The 17500-nt window shown below is 36.5% G+C and overlaps 2 protein-coding genes across 5 annotated transcripts in view; one reads left to right on the top strand and one right to left on the bottom strand.

The window, feature by feature from the left end:
• LOC135212505 (syntaxin-1A-like) overlaps positions 1-17500 on the top strand; it is a 397641-nt gene that overhangs the window by 157821 nt on the left and 222320 nt on the right. The gene's annotated exons all lie outside the window — the stretch shown is intronic.
• LOC135212504 (uncharacterized) overlaps positions 1-17500 on the bottom strand; it is a 106938-nt gene that overhangs the window by 23867 nt on the left and 65571 nt on the right. For all 4 annotated transcript variants that reach the window (XM_064246001.1, XM_064245999.1, XM_064246000.1 and 1 more), the window contains exon 3: positions 11668-11860. In XM_064246001.1, the coding sequence (XP_064102071.1) occupies positions 11668-11860 (193 nt within the window). The remainder of the gene's footprint in view (positions 1-11667; positions 11861-17500) is intronic.

Here is a 17500-nt window from a genome sequence, read left to right as displayed (position 1 = left end):
GCCAAATTCTAAACGTCAGGTGGACCATCCTTCCTTCCTCCTTCTTCCTTCTTCCTCCTTCCTACTTAGTCTCCCTATCTATCTATCTATCTATCTATATATCTATCTATCTATCTATCTATCTATCTATCTATCTATGTCAAAGATTTGCTAAATATACCTCTCATAGGAATCACTTCAATAACTCCTATCTAAAAATATTTCCCTTCTAATTTAATTTCTGTATCTTTGCTCCTTATTAACCCTCTAATATCCCTATCTATCTATCTATCTATCTATCTATCTATCTATCTATCTATCTATCTATCTATCATCTATGTCAAAGATTTGCTAAATATACCTCTCACAGGAATAACTTCAATAGCTTCTGTCTAATAATATTTCGCTTTTAATTTAATTGCTGTATCTTTGTTCCTTATTAACCCTCTAATATCTATCTATCTATCTATCTATGTATCTATGTCAAAGATTTGCTAAATATACTTCTCATGGGAATAACTTCAATATGCTCTGTCTATTAATATTTCGCTTCTAATTTAATTTCTGTATCTTTGCTTCTTATTAACCCTCTAATATCCCTGTCTATCTATCTATCTTTCCATGTCAAAGATTTGCTAAATATACCTCTCATAGGAATAACTTCAATATCTTCTATCTAATAATATTTCGCTTCTAATTTAATTTCTGTATCTTTGTTGCTTATTAACCCTCTAATATCCCTATCTATCTATCTGTCTATCTATGTCAAAGATTTGCTAAATGTACCTCTCGTAGGAATAACTTCAATATCTTCTATTCTAATAATATTTCGGTTCTAATTTAATTTCTATATACCTCTGCTCCTTATTAACCCTCTAATATCCCTATCTATCTATCTGTCTATTCATGTCAAAGATTTGCTGAATACACCTCTCATAGAAATAACTTCAATATCTTCTATTCTAATAATATTTCGGTTCTAATTTAATTTCTGTATACCTTTGCTCCTCATTAACCCTCTAATATCACCACGATAGTCCAGTGGCAAGAGAACTCTCACCGAAGTCGGAGGTAGTCACTGTTGGGGGTTCGAGTCCACCAAGTGAATACCACTTATCAATTATGATTTTCCTTAGTATTATTTTCGAGGTAGAGCGAATTGGATGTTAAACGACCGTTGTAGGTTGACGTTTGTAAATATAAAATGTCGCTGTGATGTGATAAAAATTTATATATTATGTATATATATGTTTATATATACTATATATGAAACTTTCAATAAACACATTTACTAAAAGAATACTCGAAGCTGTCCGGAATCAGTAACAATGGAATTAAAATTCCTCTTCAGGCCAAATTCATTCATCTAATGTAATAGGAAGTTACTTTTTATTACATTGGTTAAGCAGATTACTTTTGTGCAGGTTGACTCTACCTTTTTATTAACTTTTTTTTATGAAATGTTCTTTTTTCTTGCGTCACGAATCAAAAAAGGAAACTTAGAAGAGACAATTGTTGAGAACGACCATTCTTTCCGAGTAGTGTCAATCGGTGATCTGAAGTAACGCCAGAAGAGATGCATTGAGCATACAGGAAGGATAATTACTTCCAAATTGAGAGAAACCTAAATTAGTTTTAGAATTTTCTCTGATTCCGAATGCCTTAAAAGACGCTATTCCTATTTAGGCAACAGAAGTCAGAAGGCTTATGACAAGATCAGTAACATCCAAAGAAACTCCCCTTGAGGTACAATAAGAAACCAAAGACCAAAGCGGTGCTAGTAGACTTTCTATCTTCTAGGTTTTTATGCAGCTTTTTGTTTTTTTCCAAGTGCGGTTTTATTTTTAAAACATCACCCACAGCGCTCTCTCCTCTCTCTCTCTCTCTCTCTCTCACTCTCTCTCTCTCTCTCTCTCTCGGAAAACTGTTTGCTTGACGAAATGTGTACTAGTATCGTTATCTAAGGTTTTCAGAGAGCCAGTCAAAACAATTATCGCCCAATTTTCCTGTGGGCTCCTGCTAACCCCCACCCCCTCCCTACCCCCCCCACACACCCCCCCGCCCGGCTGCAGCACCATCTGTTCTTAGGCACACCGGCTGCAATAAATTAATATTCTGAGAGATAGAGAGAGAGAGAGAGAGAGAGAAGAGAGATGTCTAGCGATCTTCTTTGTTTATAGAAAGCCAAGGTAACACTTGCCCGTGGCCTTCAAACTCCCGGCCGGAAATTTTACCACTGATAATGACCTCCAACTGCAACTGGGGTATTTAATTTGCAACAGCTGATAAAAGGGGCCCCACCTCCCACCTCCAATCCCCGCTCTCTCTCTCTCTCTCTCTCTCTCTCTCTCTCTCTCTCTTTTTCTTACATATAACGAAATCATTCAAGAACAGATAAGCCACTCAGACATATTATAAGACATCCTCGAAAAACAAACACAAACACACACACACACACACACGGCTATGATCTAATTCGCCGTCTCACATTTTGATCTATATTCATTTTCCGGACTGCGGGAGAAACCCGTCGTAGAGAACATATTGCCCTGTCGCCCCACCTTCCATATATTTTTTGAGGAAGCTGGTAGGTGACTTATCGCCTGGCGGTTCACGTCCGTAATATTTTTCTGGCTTCGCTGTAAAAATGTGTGTGTGTGTTTTTTTTTTCTTTTTTTTAACATTCGTCATAATCTGAAGTCAGTCCCGTTAGGGTCAGTGTCACTGCTATTTTAGATGGATAAGATGTTGCTTCGCGCTTTCCTTTTTTATTTTTTTTTATTTCATTTCTAGCTTGGTGAGTTTCTCTCTCTCTCTCTCTCTCTCTCTTTATGAGAGCTTCAGCACTCCTCTCTGAGAGAAATCTAAAATAGGTTAATTTTGCTCTTCTCTCTCTCTCTTCTCTCTCTCTCTCTCTCTCTCTCTCTCTCTCTCTCTCCCCATAGATTCAGGTACCTTATCAAACAGATCCCTTCTGTTACTGCCTTCTAATGAACAAAATAACATTCTTTAGAAGCTTGGATTTCAAGACATTCAATCTCCAGATAAAGATGACCACATTGTTCCTCAATCTCCCGTGACCTCTCTTGACCCTCTGATTGGAATGTAGCCCGCTATTCGCAAAATATTATTCATTATTCTGTTCTTGGATTATGCGCCCTGGATTCCAAAACAGAGCATAATCAAATTCCTTTTACTACGCTAATTCTTGTGTTTCCGTTTTTGCATTGCTTAATCCTGGTTACTGTGACGTGCTTATGTATTAGTTATTTACAATGGGAGCTGCTGTATCTGTTTATTGCAAAATATTGAGATAAATTCTGTTATACTTTGTTTTGTTTGGGTGTAGACTGAGCTGACCTTAGGGCAATAAGGGCGCTTGTTCCTGGAGTAACTTATAAAACTATGCACGTTTCTGTATACAGATATTATATATATATATATATATATATATATATATATATATATATATATATATATATATATATATGGAGAGAGAGAGAGAGAGATTCATATTCTAATAACGAGAGTGGAAGATGATGCTTTTTCCCTATTTTCTCTAGAGAGAGAGAGAGAGAGAGAGAGAGTTGCATAATCTACTAATGAAAAAAGAAAGAGGAACGATTTATTTAATCTAAAAGATTCAAGTAAGTAAGTAAGTAGGTAAGTAAGTAAGTAAGTAACAAGGACTCTCCAAAAACTACCGCCCCCCCCCCCTCCACCCACCGTTCCACTTTTACTCTTGTACCCTCTCCCTGCCATTTTATTTTTTTTTCTTCGCTTTACCTCATTTTATAAACTTCCTCATACCCTGTTGCTTTGCACCCTCCTCCTCCTCCTCCCTCCCCTTCCCTGCCTCCTCACCTCCTCCTCCTCCTCCTCGCCCTCCTCCTCCTCTCTCTCTCTCTCTCTCTCATCTCTCTCCAACTCTCTCTCTCTCTACCAAGTAAACGCCCCGAAGTCTCCACTTTTCTTAAGACCGAGGTATTAGCATAGTCTGGCAATGGCAGCCACCTCTTAACACTCCAAGGTCGGCGAAGTCTGTGGCCAAAAACCAAGAAGAAGAAAAGGAACATGCCACAGTCACGGGCCTCAAATCTCTCTCTCTCTCTCTCTTCTCTCTCTCTCTCTCTCTCTCTCGAGTGGGAAATAGGTGGGCCTCCGAGTGTGTGATACTGTCTGCCTTACGACTGAGGAAGACGGTAACGTCACCTCTCTCTCTCTCTCTCTCTCTCTCTCTCTCTTCATCCACGGAGCCACACAGATAAATTTACGACCCAGATGACGTGCAGTATCGTGTAAAGCGTCGTGTTTTATTTGTACGTACTGTCTGTCTACTCGGGCACGTGTAATTGCACGGGCACTAAACATGCTTGTATGCCCCAGAGGCAAGTAGAGAGTGCTGCGCGCGCCTGTTTGAGCGCACGTTAGTGAACCACGAGAGAGAGAGAGAGAGAGAGAGAGAGAGAGAGAGAGAGATTTAAAAGTGTCTGGAGTAGTTATATTGTTGTCGTATCGACACAGGATTTGGGCATTAGTTTTTTTTTTTTAGATTTACAAGACCACTTTATCAGTCTCGCACCATTTTCCTTGCTTTTTTTATTATTATTCTGATTTCCCTGTCTGGGTTTGTCTTTTTATCGTTGTTCGTTGTAAATCTTTGCGTGACAATGATTTTTTTTACATCGTGTCTCTGTTGTCAGATCTAGGGATTGCTTTAAACTGAGAGAAGAAAGGTTCTTAAGAAAGTAATCAATTTCATGTTTTGAAAATGAAAGATAACACCTCGGTTCTTTCTGTCCTGGAGATACTGCAGTAACTGCAGAGTTGCTATGAATGATGTTGGACCCTTTTTATTATTATTTTTTTCACTGCCTGCTGAGTTACTATGAATGATTCTGGGCCTCGTTCATTATTACCAGCAACAAGAACTTGTCCCTAGAGATAAGAAGCAACACCTCTGTTGTAACTATCATCGGAAATATTGCAGTAAGTTGCGTTCACCAGACAGTTCTGAGACTGCCTGCAGAATTGCTATGAATGATTCAGGACCTCCTTCATTACCTGGAGTAACAAGAGCTTTGTTGACAGAAGAAACAGACGTAACCCCTTCTCTGGTTACCTTTACGAAGACTGTCAATCCAGAAGAGGATACCAGCTTGAAGGCAAAGTTGGTAATGCTGGCTTTCACCTTCTTGTAGACAGACATACAGATGTCCTAAGATGTCTCTATACGCTGCCTGAATTTCCAGAATGTCAAATGCGACTTTACAGGCCGCTCTGCCAATATTGATGTTTAGCCTCGCCCCGTCAACTCGTCACATAGAAGTTCACACAGACGTCCATAGCAGACGTGACGCTGTCAAAATGACGTTGGTCGAAGAAATCACGTCTGCCATCTATCGTCCATTTTGGGAAAGTCTAAGCCAATAAATAGCTGTCATTTTTCTCTTGAGTTTGGGTTCACTTATTGGTTTCCTTTCTCTCTCTCTCTCTCTCTCTCTCTCTCTCTCTCTCTCTCTCAAATAAATAAATCTGGGTTGATTATTCTTCCAATTTTTACTCAAGGTACACAAACACTTTCATTATTCAGAAACAGCTTCATTTGTTATATATATATATATATATATATATATATATATAATATATCTATATAAATGTATATATAATATATATATAGATATATATATATATATATATATATATATATAGATATATATATATATAATATATATAAATTTATATATATATATGCATATATATACATATTCAGTTTAGGGTGAAGTCGCTATCCGCACGCCCATCTCCACCTGGAAGGCGACCCATTACAGCTGACTAACCTTCAGCTACTTACTTCACTGGTCAGGTCAATGGCCTAAGATTAGGGAAAACAAATATATAATGGATCAAATAAGACTGAAATTTCATTACCTTCAAAAAGAGGCAATTCTTGATCCTAATAGGTTTTTATCATACCAGTCTCTATGACTTTTACCTTAATTTACTTATTCTCTGGTGTTCTTCGAGTCATTAGCTTAAAAGTAAGTGTATATTTACAAAAAACGGTAATTATTAATCCTAATACCTTTTTACCATACAAATTTCTGTCAATTTTTATCCTCAATCTATTCCCCTGGTGTTCTTCAAAACTAAATGATTCTTTATCCTACAATACTTTTATCATACCAATCTCACCCATTCTTATCCTTAATCTATTCCCTGGTGTTCTTAAAAGATAAGAGATTCTTTATCTTACAATACATTTATCATACCAGTCTCTACCATTCTTATCCTTGATCTATTTCTTGGTGTTCTTCAAAAATAAATGATTCTTTATCCTACAATACATTTATCATACCAGTCTCTACCATTCTTATCCTTAATCTATTCCCTGGTGTTCTTAAAAAAAAGCGATTCTTTATCTTACATTTTATCATACAAATCTCTACCATTCTTATTCTTAATTTATTCCTTGGTGTTCTTCAAAAATAAATGATTCTTTATCCTACAATACTTTTATCATAACAATCTCTACCATTCTTATCCTTAATCTATTCCCTGGTGTTCTTAAAAAAAAGTGATTCTTTATCTTACATTTTATCATACAAATCTCTACCATTCTTATCCTTAATCTATTTCTTGGTGTTCTTCAAAAATAAATGATTCTTAATCCTGCAATACTTTTATCATACCAATCTCTACCATTCTTATCCTTAATCTATTCCCTGGTGTTCTTCAGAAAAAAGCGATTCTTTATCTTACATTTTATCATACAAATCTCAACCATTCTTATCCTTAATCTGTTCCTTGGTGTTCTTCAAAAATAAATGATTCTTTATCCTACAATACTTTTATCATAACAATCTCTACCATTCTTATCCTTAATCTATTCCTGGTGTTCTTCAGAAATAAGCGATTCTTTATCTTACATTTTATCACACAAATCTCTACCATTCTTATCCTTAATCTATTTCTTGGTGTTCTTCAAAGAGATTCTGACATTCCCAGCAGACAAAATGAAGATGGATTCACTTGTACCTCCCCGGAATGCCTCTGGGGGATGTCTCTCTCTCTCTCCGACAGTACAGCAAGCCAATTAAAGACCATATTGGCAGACACAATTTCTGGTTAACAGCAGCAGCATCCCGGTAAACAACACAAGCAGATGGTCTGGTCTTAGGTTACTCTCAGATGCCAGAGAGAAGGCCAATTAAACGAGAGACCGCTTGATAGACTAGAGGCTGATCCAGAACTGCGGAAATGATGATGTTTTACTCCTTCTCTCTCTCTCTCTCTCTCTCTCTCACACACACACACACACACACACACACACACAAATTCTTTATAGTTTTATTGGCATTCCAAAGATTCCAGTAATCTTTTCTTAAACGTGAGTAGTATCATGTACTTCTGGAACTCCTCTCTCTCTCTCTCTCTCTCTCTCTTTCACACACACACACACACACACACACACACACAGATCCTTTATAGCTTCATTGGTATTCCAAAGATTCCAGTAATCTTTTCTAACACGTGAGTTTTATCACGTACTTCTGGAAATCTCTCTCTCTCTCTCTCTCTCTCTCTCTCTCTCTCTCTCTCTCAATTAAACAGGTATCTAGCAGTCTATTTCGCTCGTAAGATTCGTCAGTTAATGTCAGTTTACCTTTTATCTATCTCTCTCTCTCTCTCTCTCTCTCTCTCTCTCTCTCTCTCTCTGCAGTAGCGACGTCTCCTGACGGACACAGCGAATTGATGAAAATAAACGTGCCATAGAAATGTACGTGTGCCGCAAGCGTGTTTACACGCGATTGATGAATCTTAGGTAATGGCCATTACTTACAGAAGTGTAGTATAGACAGACAGACAGACTTCTGAAGGTTACTACTATAGCAGAGCAAAGAGTACGAGGTGCTGGTGGTGTCATTCGCTGGTGGTGGTGCGTTGGGAGGAGCTATGCCGAATCCACTACTTGTAGCACCGCCGTTCAAGAATAACCTGCCCTGTCTTTTTTTCCCTGTGTGTGTGTGTGTGCTTAACTTCCCCTTGTTCCTGTCTTCTATTTCATTTCCGTATCACAAAAGATTTGTTCATCTGCATCATATTTATCGTGACCATGGAACTACTAATACGAGAGAAGTCAGATTTCGGTTAGAAGTTGATGATTTTCCTCTGTTTTTATAGTTTTTTTTTTTTTTTTTTTTTTTTTGTAAAATAAAACTATTGACATGCCGTTATCTGTCCAAGATGTTGATGATTTTCCTCTGTTCATATAGGTCTTTAGTATAAAGAAAAACTCTTAAGATGGCTTTGTCTGTCCGTCCGCACTTTTCCTGTCCGCCCCTTCTGGCAACGCTACCAGACAGGTCACCACTGGGCATTGGTTATAATTTCATGTACCGAGACCACCAAAAGATAGATCTATTTTCGGTGGCCTTGATTATAGGCTGTACAGAAAACTCGAGTGCGCCGAGAAAACTTCGGCGCATTTTTTACTTTTTTATTTAAATTTATTTATTTATCTTATTGTATTTTATTTTCTTTCATTTTTTGTAAGTACTCCATGAGGCAGGTTTAGGCGCAGAGTGACCAAATACAAATTGCTACATTTTTGTTCCAATTGAACCTCTCAGTCTATACATCCACGACTATAATTATTTCATTTCGGGACACATTTCTCGTTTAGCTGTGAAATACTTTAACTATAGTTTTTTTTATAGAAATATTGCCTACAGACGAAGGTTTATGAAAAACAGAGCCCTAACACAAGAAAGACACCAAGTGAATGCAGATGATTATGGGAAAATGTTCGACAAAAACAGACCAAAGTTGAGATCTTGTTTCAGTGACGCGAAGTAAACCTGTTTTTGAAGTTTGATATGAGTCCAAATGGTTTTATATAGATAAAGTCCACCCCTTTGGATGAAGGAAAATATCCATTTGTTTTGGGGAAGAGATATCAGAAGCAAGGAGGGATTTTAATTCAAAGTGAGGTCAAATTCAGTGTATTGTCACGTTGCATTTTGTATGTGTGTTTGTGTATGTGTGTGTGTGTGTGTGTGTTGTGTTTGGGGTGGGGGGGGGGGGGGAGGGCTGGTCCTGTCTGAAAGTGTGTCAACTGCCAAAACGTGATTCCATTCAAATTCGAACTATGAGGAAGACAGACCATATTTCGTCTTCTGTGACTCTGTCCTTCTTTGAGTTAATTGTTCAGTACTATTATTTTTTTTTTTTTTTTTATTATTATTAGTTATTTTTTTTTGATTATTATTATTATTATTATTATTCACTCGAACTCATATTTTGTTCTTTTTGTTCTTGGCAGGTTATCATAACTTCATTCTGGTAACTTTCATCTTCATTGGCTCCCTTTGACTCTTCAAACCCTCTTCACATTTGAAGATGTTATTTTTTTTTAAATTTGACATTAATGCTCTCACGCATCTGTCAACGTTTGAACAAACACAAGCACGCACGCGCGCGCCCACACACACACACACACACACACACGCATATTATATATTATTATATATATATATATATATTATATATATATATATATATATATATATATATATATATATATATATATATATATATATATATATATATATATGTGTTTTGTGTGTGTGAATTGTGTGTGTGTGTGTGTGTGTGTATTATATATATAAATAAATCTAATAAAAGGAGCCCATAAAAACGCCAAAATATATAGAGAAAATACTATATTTCAGAGACTGCGTCTCCCTCTTCAGGTAGATAAAGAAGGAGACAGCAATTTCTGAAATATAGTATTTTCTCTCTATATTTTGGCGTTTTTATGGGCTCCTTTTTTAGATGGAATTCTGTTGTAACAGAACGTTTTTACCAGTCATATAAAAATATATGTACATATACATAAAATAAAAAAAAATCTTCTCTGATTTATCAAAGTTAAAAAATGAATCGTTAAGCAATCTCTGTAAAGCTATATAAATTAACAAATTACCTTTAAATCATATGAACATCTTCCAAATACTCCATGGGTCCAGCGAATAATAAAAAAAAAGAGAGACGCATAACTCTCTCTCTCCATCTCTAAACAAATATAATATACCTTTCCTGTTTGTTCAGACACCCAAGTCCAGTTCACAGGTACCTGTTACCTGTTACGTATTACCTGTTACACCCACGTGTTGTGGTTATGCAACAGGTATCCAATAGGTTGGCGGTATATTGATAAAGGTACGAAAAACAGATCAGCTTGTTAGGTAATCATGACTTTTGGCGTTTCAGACGGATAGAGGAGATCTCGTTTTTTCCACATGAGTAAATACTTCTTAGGAAAACCATTACTATGTAGTAGGTGCTCCAGCACGTTAGTCTTTCCGAGGGAATATTTAATGGTAAAGTTGGTTAGGCTTAAACCATTCCAGTATGGGTTATGGGTGACTTAGACATTTAGTTCTTATATCTGGTTATTTCGTTTAGATTTTCGTTAGGGATTTGAGGACAAGTGACTGTCATCACATAAAAAATGTAGGTTGGAAGTTAGCATACACTTGGTCTGGAAATTCTCTCTCTCTCTCTCTCTCTCTCTCTCTCTCTCTCTCTCTCTCTCTCTCTCTCTCTCTCTCTCTCTCTCTCTCTCTCTCTCTCTCTCGTGATAACATATGGCACAAACAACAGTATATAAAAAACGCACCAGTTTCACATTTAATGTGACTTTCCACCCTCTCTCTCTCTCTCTCTCTCTCTCTCTCTCTCTCTCTCTTACGATAACATATGGCACAAACAACTATATATAAAAAACGCACCATTTTTACGTTAAATGTGACTTCCCACCCTCTCTCTCTCTCTCTCTCTCTCTCTCTCTCTCTCTCTCTCTCAGCGAAACACAAACCTTTGGTGATGGAAAAACGTTTGTTTTAGCCTGATCATGAATCACTTTGAGGAAAATGAAGGCCTGTAACATTCAATACCTCGTATGAATTATTAATTAAAAAATATCGCTACCAAAGGAGACGTTTGAGTGAAATTGGAGAAGGGAACTTTAAAACACTACAACTGGTGTGAATAGTTTTCAGAGCAAGTGGCAGAGAGAGAGAGAGAGAGAGAGAGAGAGAGAGAGAGAGAGAGAGAGATGGTGGTGGAAAATTATACCTAAGTAAAATTGGTGCGTTTTTTATACACTGGTGTTTCTGTCTTATAGTATGAGAGACAGAGAGAGAGCGAGAGAGAGAGAAGAGAGAGAGAGGACGAGGATGAGAGAGAGAGAGAAGCATATCTACAAAACACAAAAAAAAAACCTAGTGGGGATTTTTTCTTGTAGTTAGTGCCTTATTTAACGTCATGAAAGAGAGGAGAGAAGAGAGAAGAGAGGTATTGAGGAGGAAATGTAGAGATGCGAGAGAGAGAGAGAGAGAGAGAGAAGTCATATCTAAAAAAAAACTAGTGGGATTTTTCTTTAGTTAGTGCCTTATAACGTCATGAAAGAGAGAGAGAGAGAGAGAGAGAGAGAGAGAGAGAGAGAGAGAGAGAGAGAAGAGAGCAGTAACGCAAATTAATTCACCAACAAAATCGGTTTTAGACAGATGATCCTTGACAGGTATGATACAGTGGACGAACCCGTCCACTAGCGGTAGGCACTTACTACAAGAGGCTGCATGCAGACAAGAGGGAGAGTCTGATGAAGGTCTGATAACTTACCTCGTGAGTGAATATTTTGAGCGGCTCGATCTTCTGCGAGCATTTCGGACAGGGAATGGTCTTGTGGCTGGTCTCGATGTGCTGTTGGTAGTGAGAGCGAGGCACGGGCTCATTGCACATGGAACATATGGCTATGTTGCGCTGGCAATGGACGGTGTGGATCGTGAAGTTTATCGACGACACCTCCCGCTTGCTGTGAAAAAATAAAAAAAAGGAAAAAATTATTCATTTAAAAATTGGCACTGGAACATTTCCATGTTTTTACAATTTCGTGCGATTTCTGTGATGGCCACTGAAATTTTTCAGAGGCTTTTTTTTTTCTTTTGGTTCATTGTAGTCGTGATTTTGAAGGAAATGCAATTCTCGGGTACATCCGGCGCCATTTGGAAAAAAATCAATGATGCAAGTCGGCGAATTAAAAGTGATTGCTTAATTCACGTATACAAATTTTCATTTAATGCGTATTTCAAATACACACACATATATACATACATACATACACACACACACACACACACACATATATATATATATATATATATATATATATATATATATATATATATATATATATACATATAGATAGATAAATAGATAGATAGATAAATAGATGCTCGTATATATATTAGCGTTTTTATAATTTTCGATTTTTATTGTAAATGTTTTATATATGTATACTCATTAATAATATTTTGACATTTTATATTTTTTACGACTTGGAAAATGAACGAAGTATATTATATACACACACACACACACACCACACACACACACCATATATATATATATATATATACATATATATATATACAGATAGATAGATAGATAGATACCCAAACAATTCATGATTGTATGTATAATGTGTATTCAGTACAAGCATTTATTTTCAATCGGAAACATAACACTCTAATTGAATTAACGTCTCAACGTTACCTGAATTTACATGGATTAACCTTCAGCATTTTACCCAAACTTAAATTGGTCCGAATTAATTTCCCAGATTCACCCAATTCCACCTGTGTCAATTTCATCGCTTCACCTGAAATAACGTCTTATTTTTACCTGCAGGGCGTGAGTTGTGAGTTGCCATTTCGTAGCATTAGTGTCTAGCCAAACGGATAATGGCTTTACCTGTGCACTCACACTCTCTCGCCTCACTTTACGTAACCTCTAATCGGAAGTGTCCTTTCTTTCTTTCTTTTTTTAAAGACTTTGGCCCTTATGTTGAACCTTACCTTGGGCCTTGGACTGCTACTACAAGTTCGTGGGATAGGGTGATGAAATGGCGGACTGGTAAGGAACCCAAATTCAGAAAAAGATAAGTAAATAAATAAAGGAAGAGAGAATCCAATCGACGCTAAAGTGAGAAGGAATCTCTGTTGGATTCAGAAGAAATCGTTTCCTGTTTTTGTGCGAAAATACAAATGAACTTTTTGGTTGAGAATTTTTATGTGAAGGTTACAGACTTTTTAAGACTCTCTCTCTCTCTCTCTCTCTCTCTCTCTCTCTCTCTCTCTCTCTCTCTCTCTCTCTTCTTACATGCATGAACTAATCAATGCCTCAAGTGTTGATATGGGTCGATTTTGTATTGTAAGCAAAAGGGGACATAAAACTTTAAGAGCAATCCATTTTGCAACCAGGCGACGGTACTGATATAATGATAATGATATAATGATAATGATTATATGTAATTATACAATGGTAATTATGATAGAATGATGTATAATGATAACAATTATAATGATTATATACAATGATATATAATGATATGATGATGATAATGGTATATAATAGAAATAATGATATAATTATATATAATGATAAGAATTATAATGATTATATACAATAATATATAATGATATGATAATGATAATGATATATAATGATAATAATGATATAATAAATATATATAATGATAATAATGATATAATAATGATGATGAAGAAGGCTGTTGCCGTAGGGGCGTCGACAAAAACAGTTCAGTACACCCAGGAAATGGCAGGGAAAGATGATAATAAACTTTGTAGGGAGTCGACGGTGCCAGATCTCACTCTCTACCAGTGCCAAGAGAGACGGGTAGGTAGGTAGGTACTGGCGGCTTGCCATTAAGTATATACGCCTAGTGTGTAACCCGAGCCCTCTCTCTCTCTCTCTTCTCTCTCTCTCTCTCTCTCTCTCTCTCTCTCTTTCCTTTTCTTTATTCCTCTACATTTTCTCTCTATTTGCTTTTGTTTTAGTTATTTCTCTCTCTCTCTCTCTCCTTTTTCCTCTTATTCCTCTTCCTCCTCTCTGTGTTTGCTTCAATGGACTTTTCTTTCAGTTATTCTCATTCTTTCTTTATTACTTTATTCTTTTATATTCAATTTCCTCGGTTCTTTTTTCATGTTTCTGTCAATCAATCTCTTTCAGTAGTCAGTCAGATTTTTATCAACAGCACGTTCCTGTTTGTAATTATGTGTGTGTAAATATATATATATATAAGGATATATATATTATATATATATATATAGCATATGTATATATATATATATATATATATATATATATATATATATATATATATATTAAAGAAGAAAGTAAATGTGTCGGTAAATTGTCAATTTAGCCAAGGTCGAAAGTGAGAACAAAAGGTCATTTGATACCGCTTCAAAGGAGGCTTATTACGGAAATTGGGTGTTATGACAGCCCTTATTCTCTCCATCTCATTTTATTTTGTAATCTCAAGCTATTCTTGGGTCGAAAAATCTTTAAATAAACCCGACTTTAATGTGGGTTTTTTTTCCCTTTCAGTTTTGTCACTGTTGTTTTGACCTGTTGGATTTTTGTTTGTCATTTTTTTGTCATGCCATTTTATATCTAAATAAAGCCAGGTAGTGCGTGGTATCACAAGAAAGCTTTAGAGGCTGTGTGTGTGTGTGTGTGTGAGAGAGAGAGAGAGAGAGAGCTAGCTATGTACCGCGATGATCTGTCGGGTAAGAAATGTCTTTCCCTCGAGAGAACTCGAGACCACGAATTGATATGAGGATGACTTACTAAGGAGATCAATTTTGTACTTAGTTCGAACTGTAATGAGTAGATTAAATCATCGCCTCCCCCACCCTATTCCCATCCCCCACCTCGAACACCCGCCATTTGTGAGGGCATTAATGAGGAACCGTAAACGTCACTCGGATGAACATGCCATTAAATCAAGGGCCTTGGTATTCGTGCCCTTGGTATTTTCATTCTAAAACATGATGGTGATATATATATGTATATATATATAATATATATATATATATATATATATGTATATATATATATATATAGATATATATATCTATATATATATATATATATATATATATATATACATATGTGTGTGTAGATGTATGTATATAGAACAGGTAGAAGTTAGATTTCTCTGCAATGAAAAAATATGGGATAAAATATTCTTAAATAACAGGGAGGACAAACAATATGCAATTTGTTTTATACTTCAGTCACTGAATGAGACTGCCATACCGTCCCTGAGTGCAACTGAATCTGTTGGCAACCTTTGGAGAGACAAAGAAAATCCTTTGGAGGAAGATTTTTAGATGGAATGGAAGATTTAGGGACACAACCACCCGAAAATGAGTGCATGGAGGCATATAAAGCCGCCCCCCGCCCCATGCTCTCTCTCTCTCTCTCTCTCTCTCTCTCTCTCTCTCTCTCTCTCTCTCTCTCCCGTGATACGTACTCAGTGATAATTGCAATGAATCTTGTGCTAGAGTTTATGCCGCCACCCCCCCCCCCACCCCCCCAACCCCCCGGCTCTCTCTCTCTCTCTCTCTCTTGATACGTACTCAAATAGTGATAATCTTGTACTAGAGTTTATTATTAGAAAGCTCGAATTTCAAGTCAATGTCCCCTGTGATGGGCTTGTTCCATGTGGATAGGGCTCATCTTCTGAATAATAATAATAATAATAATAATAATAATAATAATAATAATAATAATAACTATAATATACAAAAAATACTTTTGTCTGATTGCCCAATTCCCAACTTCCGCGTCCACTTCCGCTGTCAAGGTAAGAACGTTCGGCAGGTAATCTCGTCTAATCCTCTGGCAGGCTCGGGAAAAATCAAGCACAGGTAAGAGAGGTTAAACGAAAAAAAGCAAAGGGCAGTCACTTGCAAATTTTATCCCAAGGTTATCGTGGATTCTTACAAGCTAAAGAAAGATTTTAACGTTTTTTTTTTTTCTTTTTCTTATATTTGGTTACCCAATCTTTTTTTTTCTTTTTCCTTATAGTCCCAAACGTCTATATTTGGTTACCCAAGGACCCACCATCCGTTTCGCTAATTGAATCTCACCTGGCCGCCACAACATACCTGCCGGTAATACTTATGTAATGGGAGCAATAATGCGTTCGTTCCTGCGTACACGCTCATGGCTGACGTCAGCTTGCCTTGTAAGCTCTATATTTTGACGGTTGTTGTGGCTGGCTTCAAGAGAGAGAGAGAGAGAGAGAGAGAGAGAGAGAGAGAGAGAGAGAGAGAGAGGCCCTTCCCAGTTTTTTGGCAGACGGAACGGTGCTAAATCATTTCACTCCGCCAACAGCGATCTCTCTGTTACCGTTTCCGCCTCGGGAAGGCTTTTGGGCAGACAGGTCTGGAGATGTGGTGGGTGTTTAGTGGGTCTATGGGGATCGGGGTCCCTTGTTGGTAATTTGTTTTTTGTTCGTTTGTTTGTTTGTTGGTGTCAGATTTTCCGTGAAGAATTTAATAATATTCATAGTTACATGTATGTACAGTGATGCTCAAATCTCATGCGACATGACTCCATAGGATTTCGTTCAAAATTCACTAACTGGCAACTAGCATGCTCCATATTTATATCTATTATTTCAATGCGGAAACGCGATTATTGCATACAATATGGACATAATATGTTTCATAAAAGTGAAATCTGTCATATATTTCAAAACTGTAAGAAAATGTCACGTGTAGCAAATTTCAGAAAAAAACTCTTCCGAAACATTTTCAAAACTTTCGTTCACACATCGCTGAAGCATTTGACCAAAATGAAGTCGTCATCAAGCATCAGTTCAAATAAATAAAAGAGGAAAAAAATTATCATAACATTAATAATGCTTCCAACCGCCAACATAAAATTTGAAATAGTCCTATTTGATTGCTTTTACACGTCAATGCTGAAAAAAAAAAAATGTAAATATGTATATGCAAAAGTAGAAGTGCGCCCACCCACCGATATCAACGTGTGAGGGGAGCGTGTGTGACGTATCTGTCATTAGTGTCCGTGCAACAACCACCCGGTATAAAATAAGTAGGTCTACACTGAGTAGCGACAATGAAATTATCTTGAAAACACTTACTTTATAGTGTTAGAGGAATATTTGGGATTTTCATACATAATTAATTGTTATAATTCTTAAACTTAAAAATTATTTTGTTCCTAGGCCTAGGTATTAGATTTCTTTAGTTTACAATTAACAGTCACATCTCTCTATTAACAATTTCTGGCCAAAAAGCAAATGAGGTAATCAAACACATTCTTGTTCTTCAAGTTACCTTATGAAAGAATAAAATTATACACCAAAAGCGAGGAGGCCTTTTAAGAAAATAATAATTTTAAACCACTTGAAAAACAAGTGTTCCATACGCCTTGATATTAATACTTATTGATATTTCGATTAATAGTCATCTCTCCATATAATCAAAATCATCATCTTTTATTCCTCAAAGAAGAGGTAATCTCTACAAATATAAACATTGGTAACATTACATCTCATAAGGCTTAGATTATTCTTTTAGGCCTATAAATCATTTTGCAACATATAGGCAGC

Source organism: Macrobrachium nipponense, chromosome 41 (genome assembly GCF_015104395.2).
Source record: "Macrobrachium nipponense isolate FS-2020 chromosome 41, ASM1510439v2, whole genome shotgun sequence".
In the NCBI taxonomy this organism is placed as follows: domain Eukaryota; kingdom Metazoa; phylum Arthropoda; class Malacostraca; order Decapoda; family Palaemonidae; genus Macrobrachium; species Macrobrachium nipponense.
This window is presented reverse-complemented; position numbering and strand designations above follow the sequence as displayed.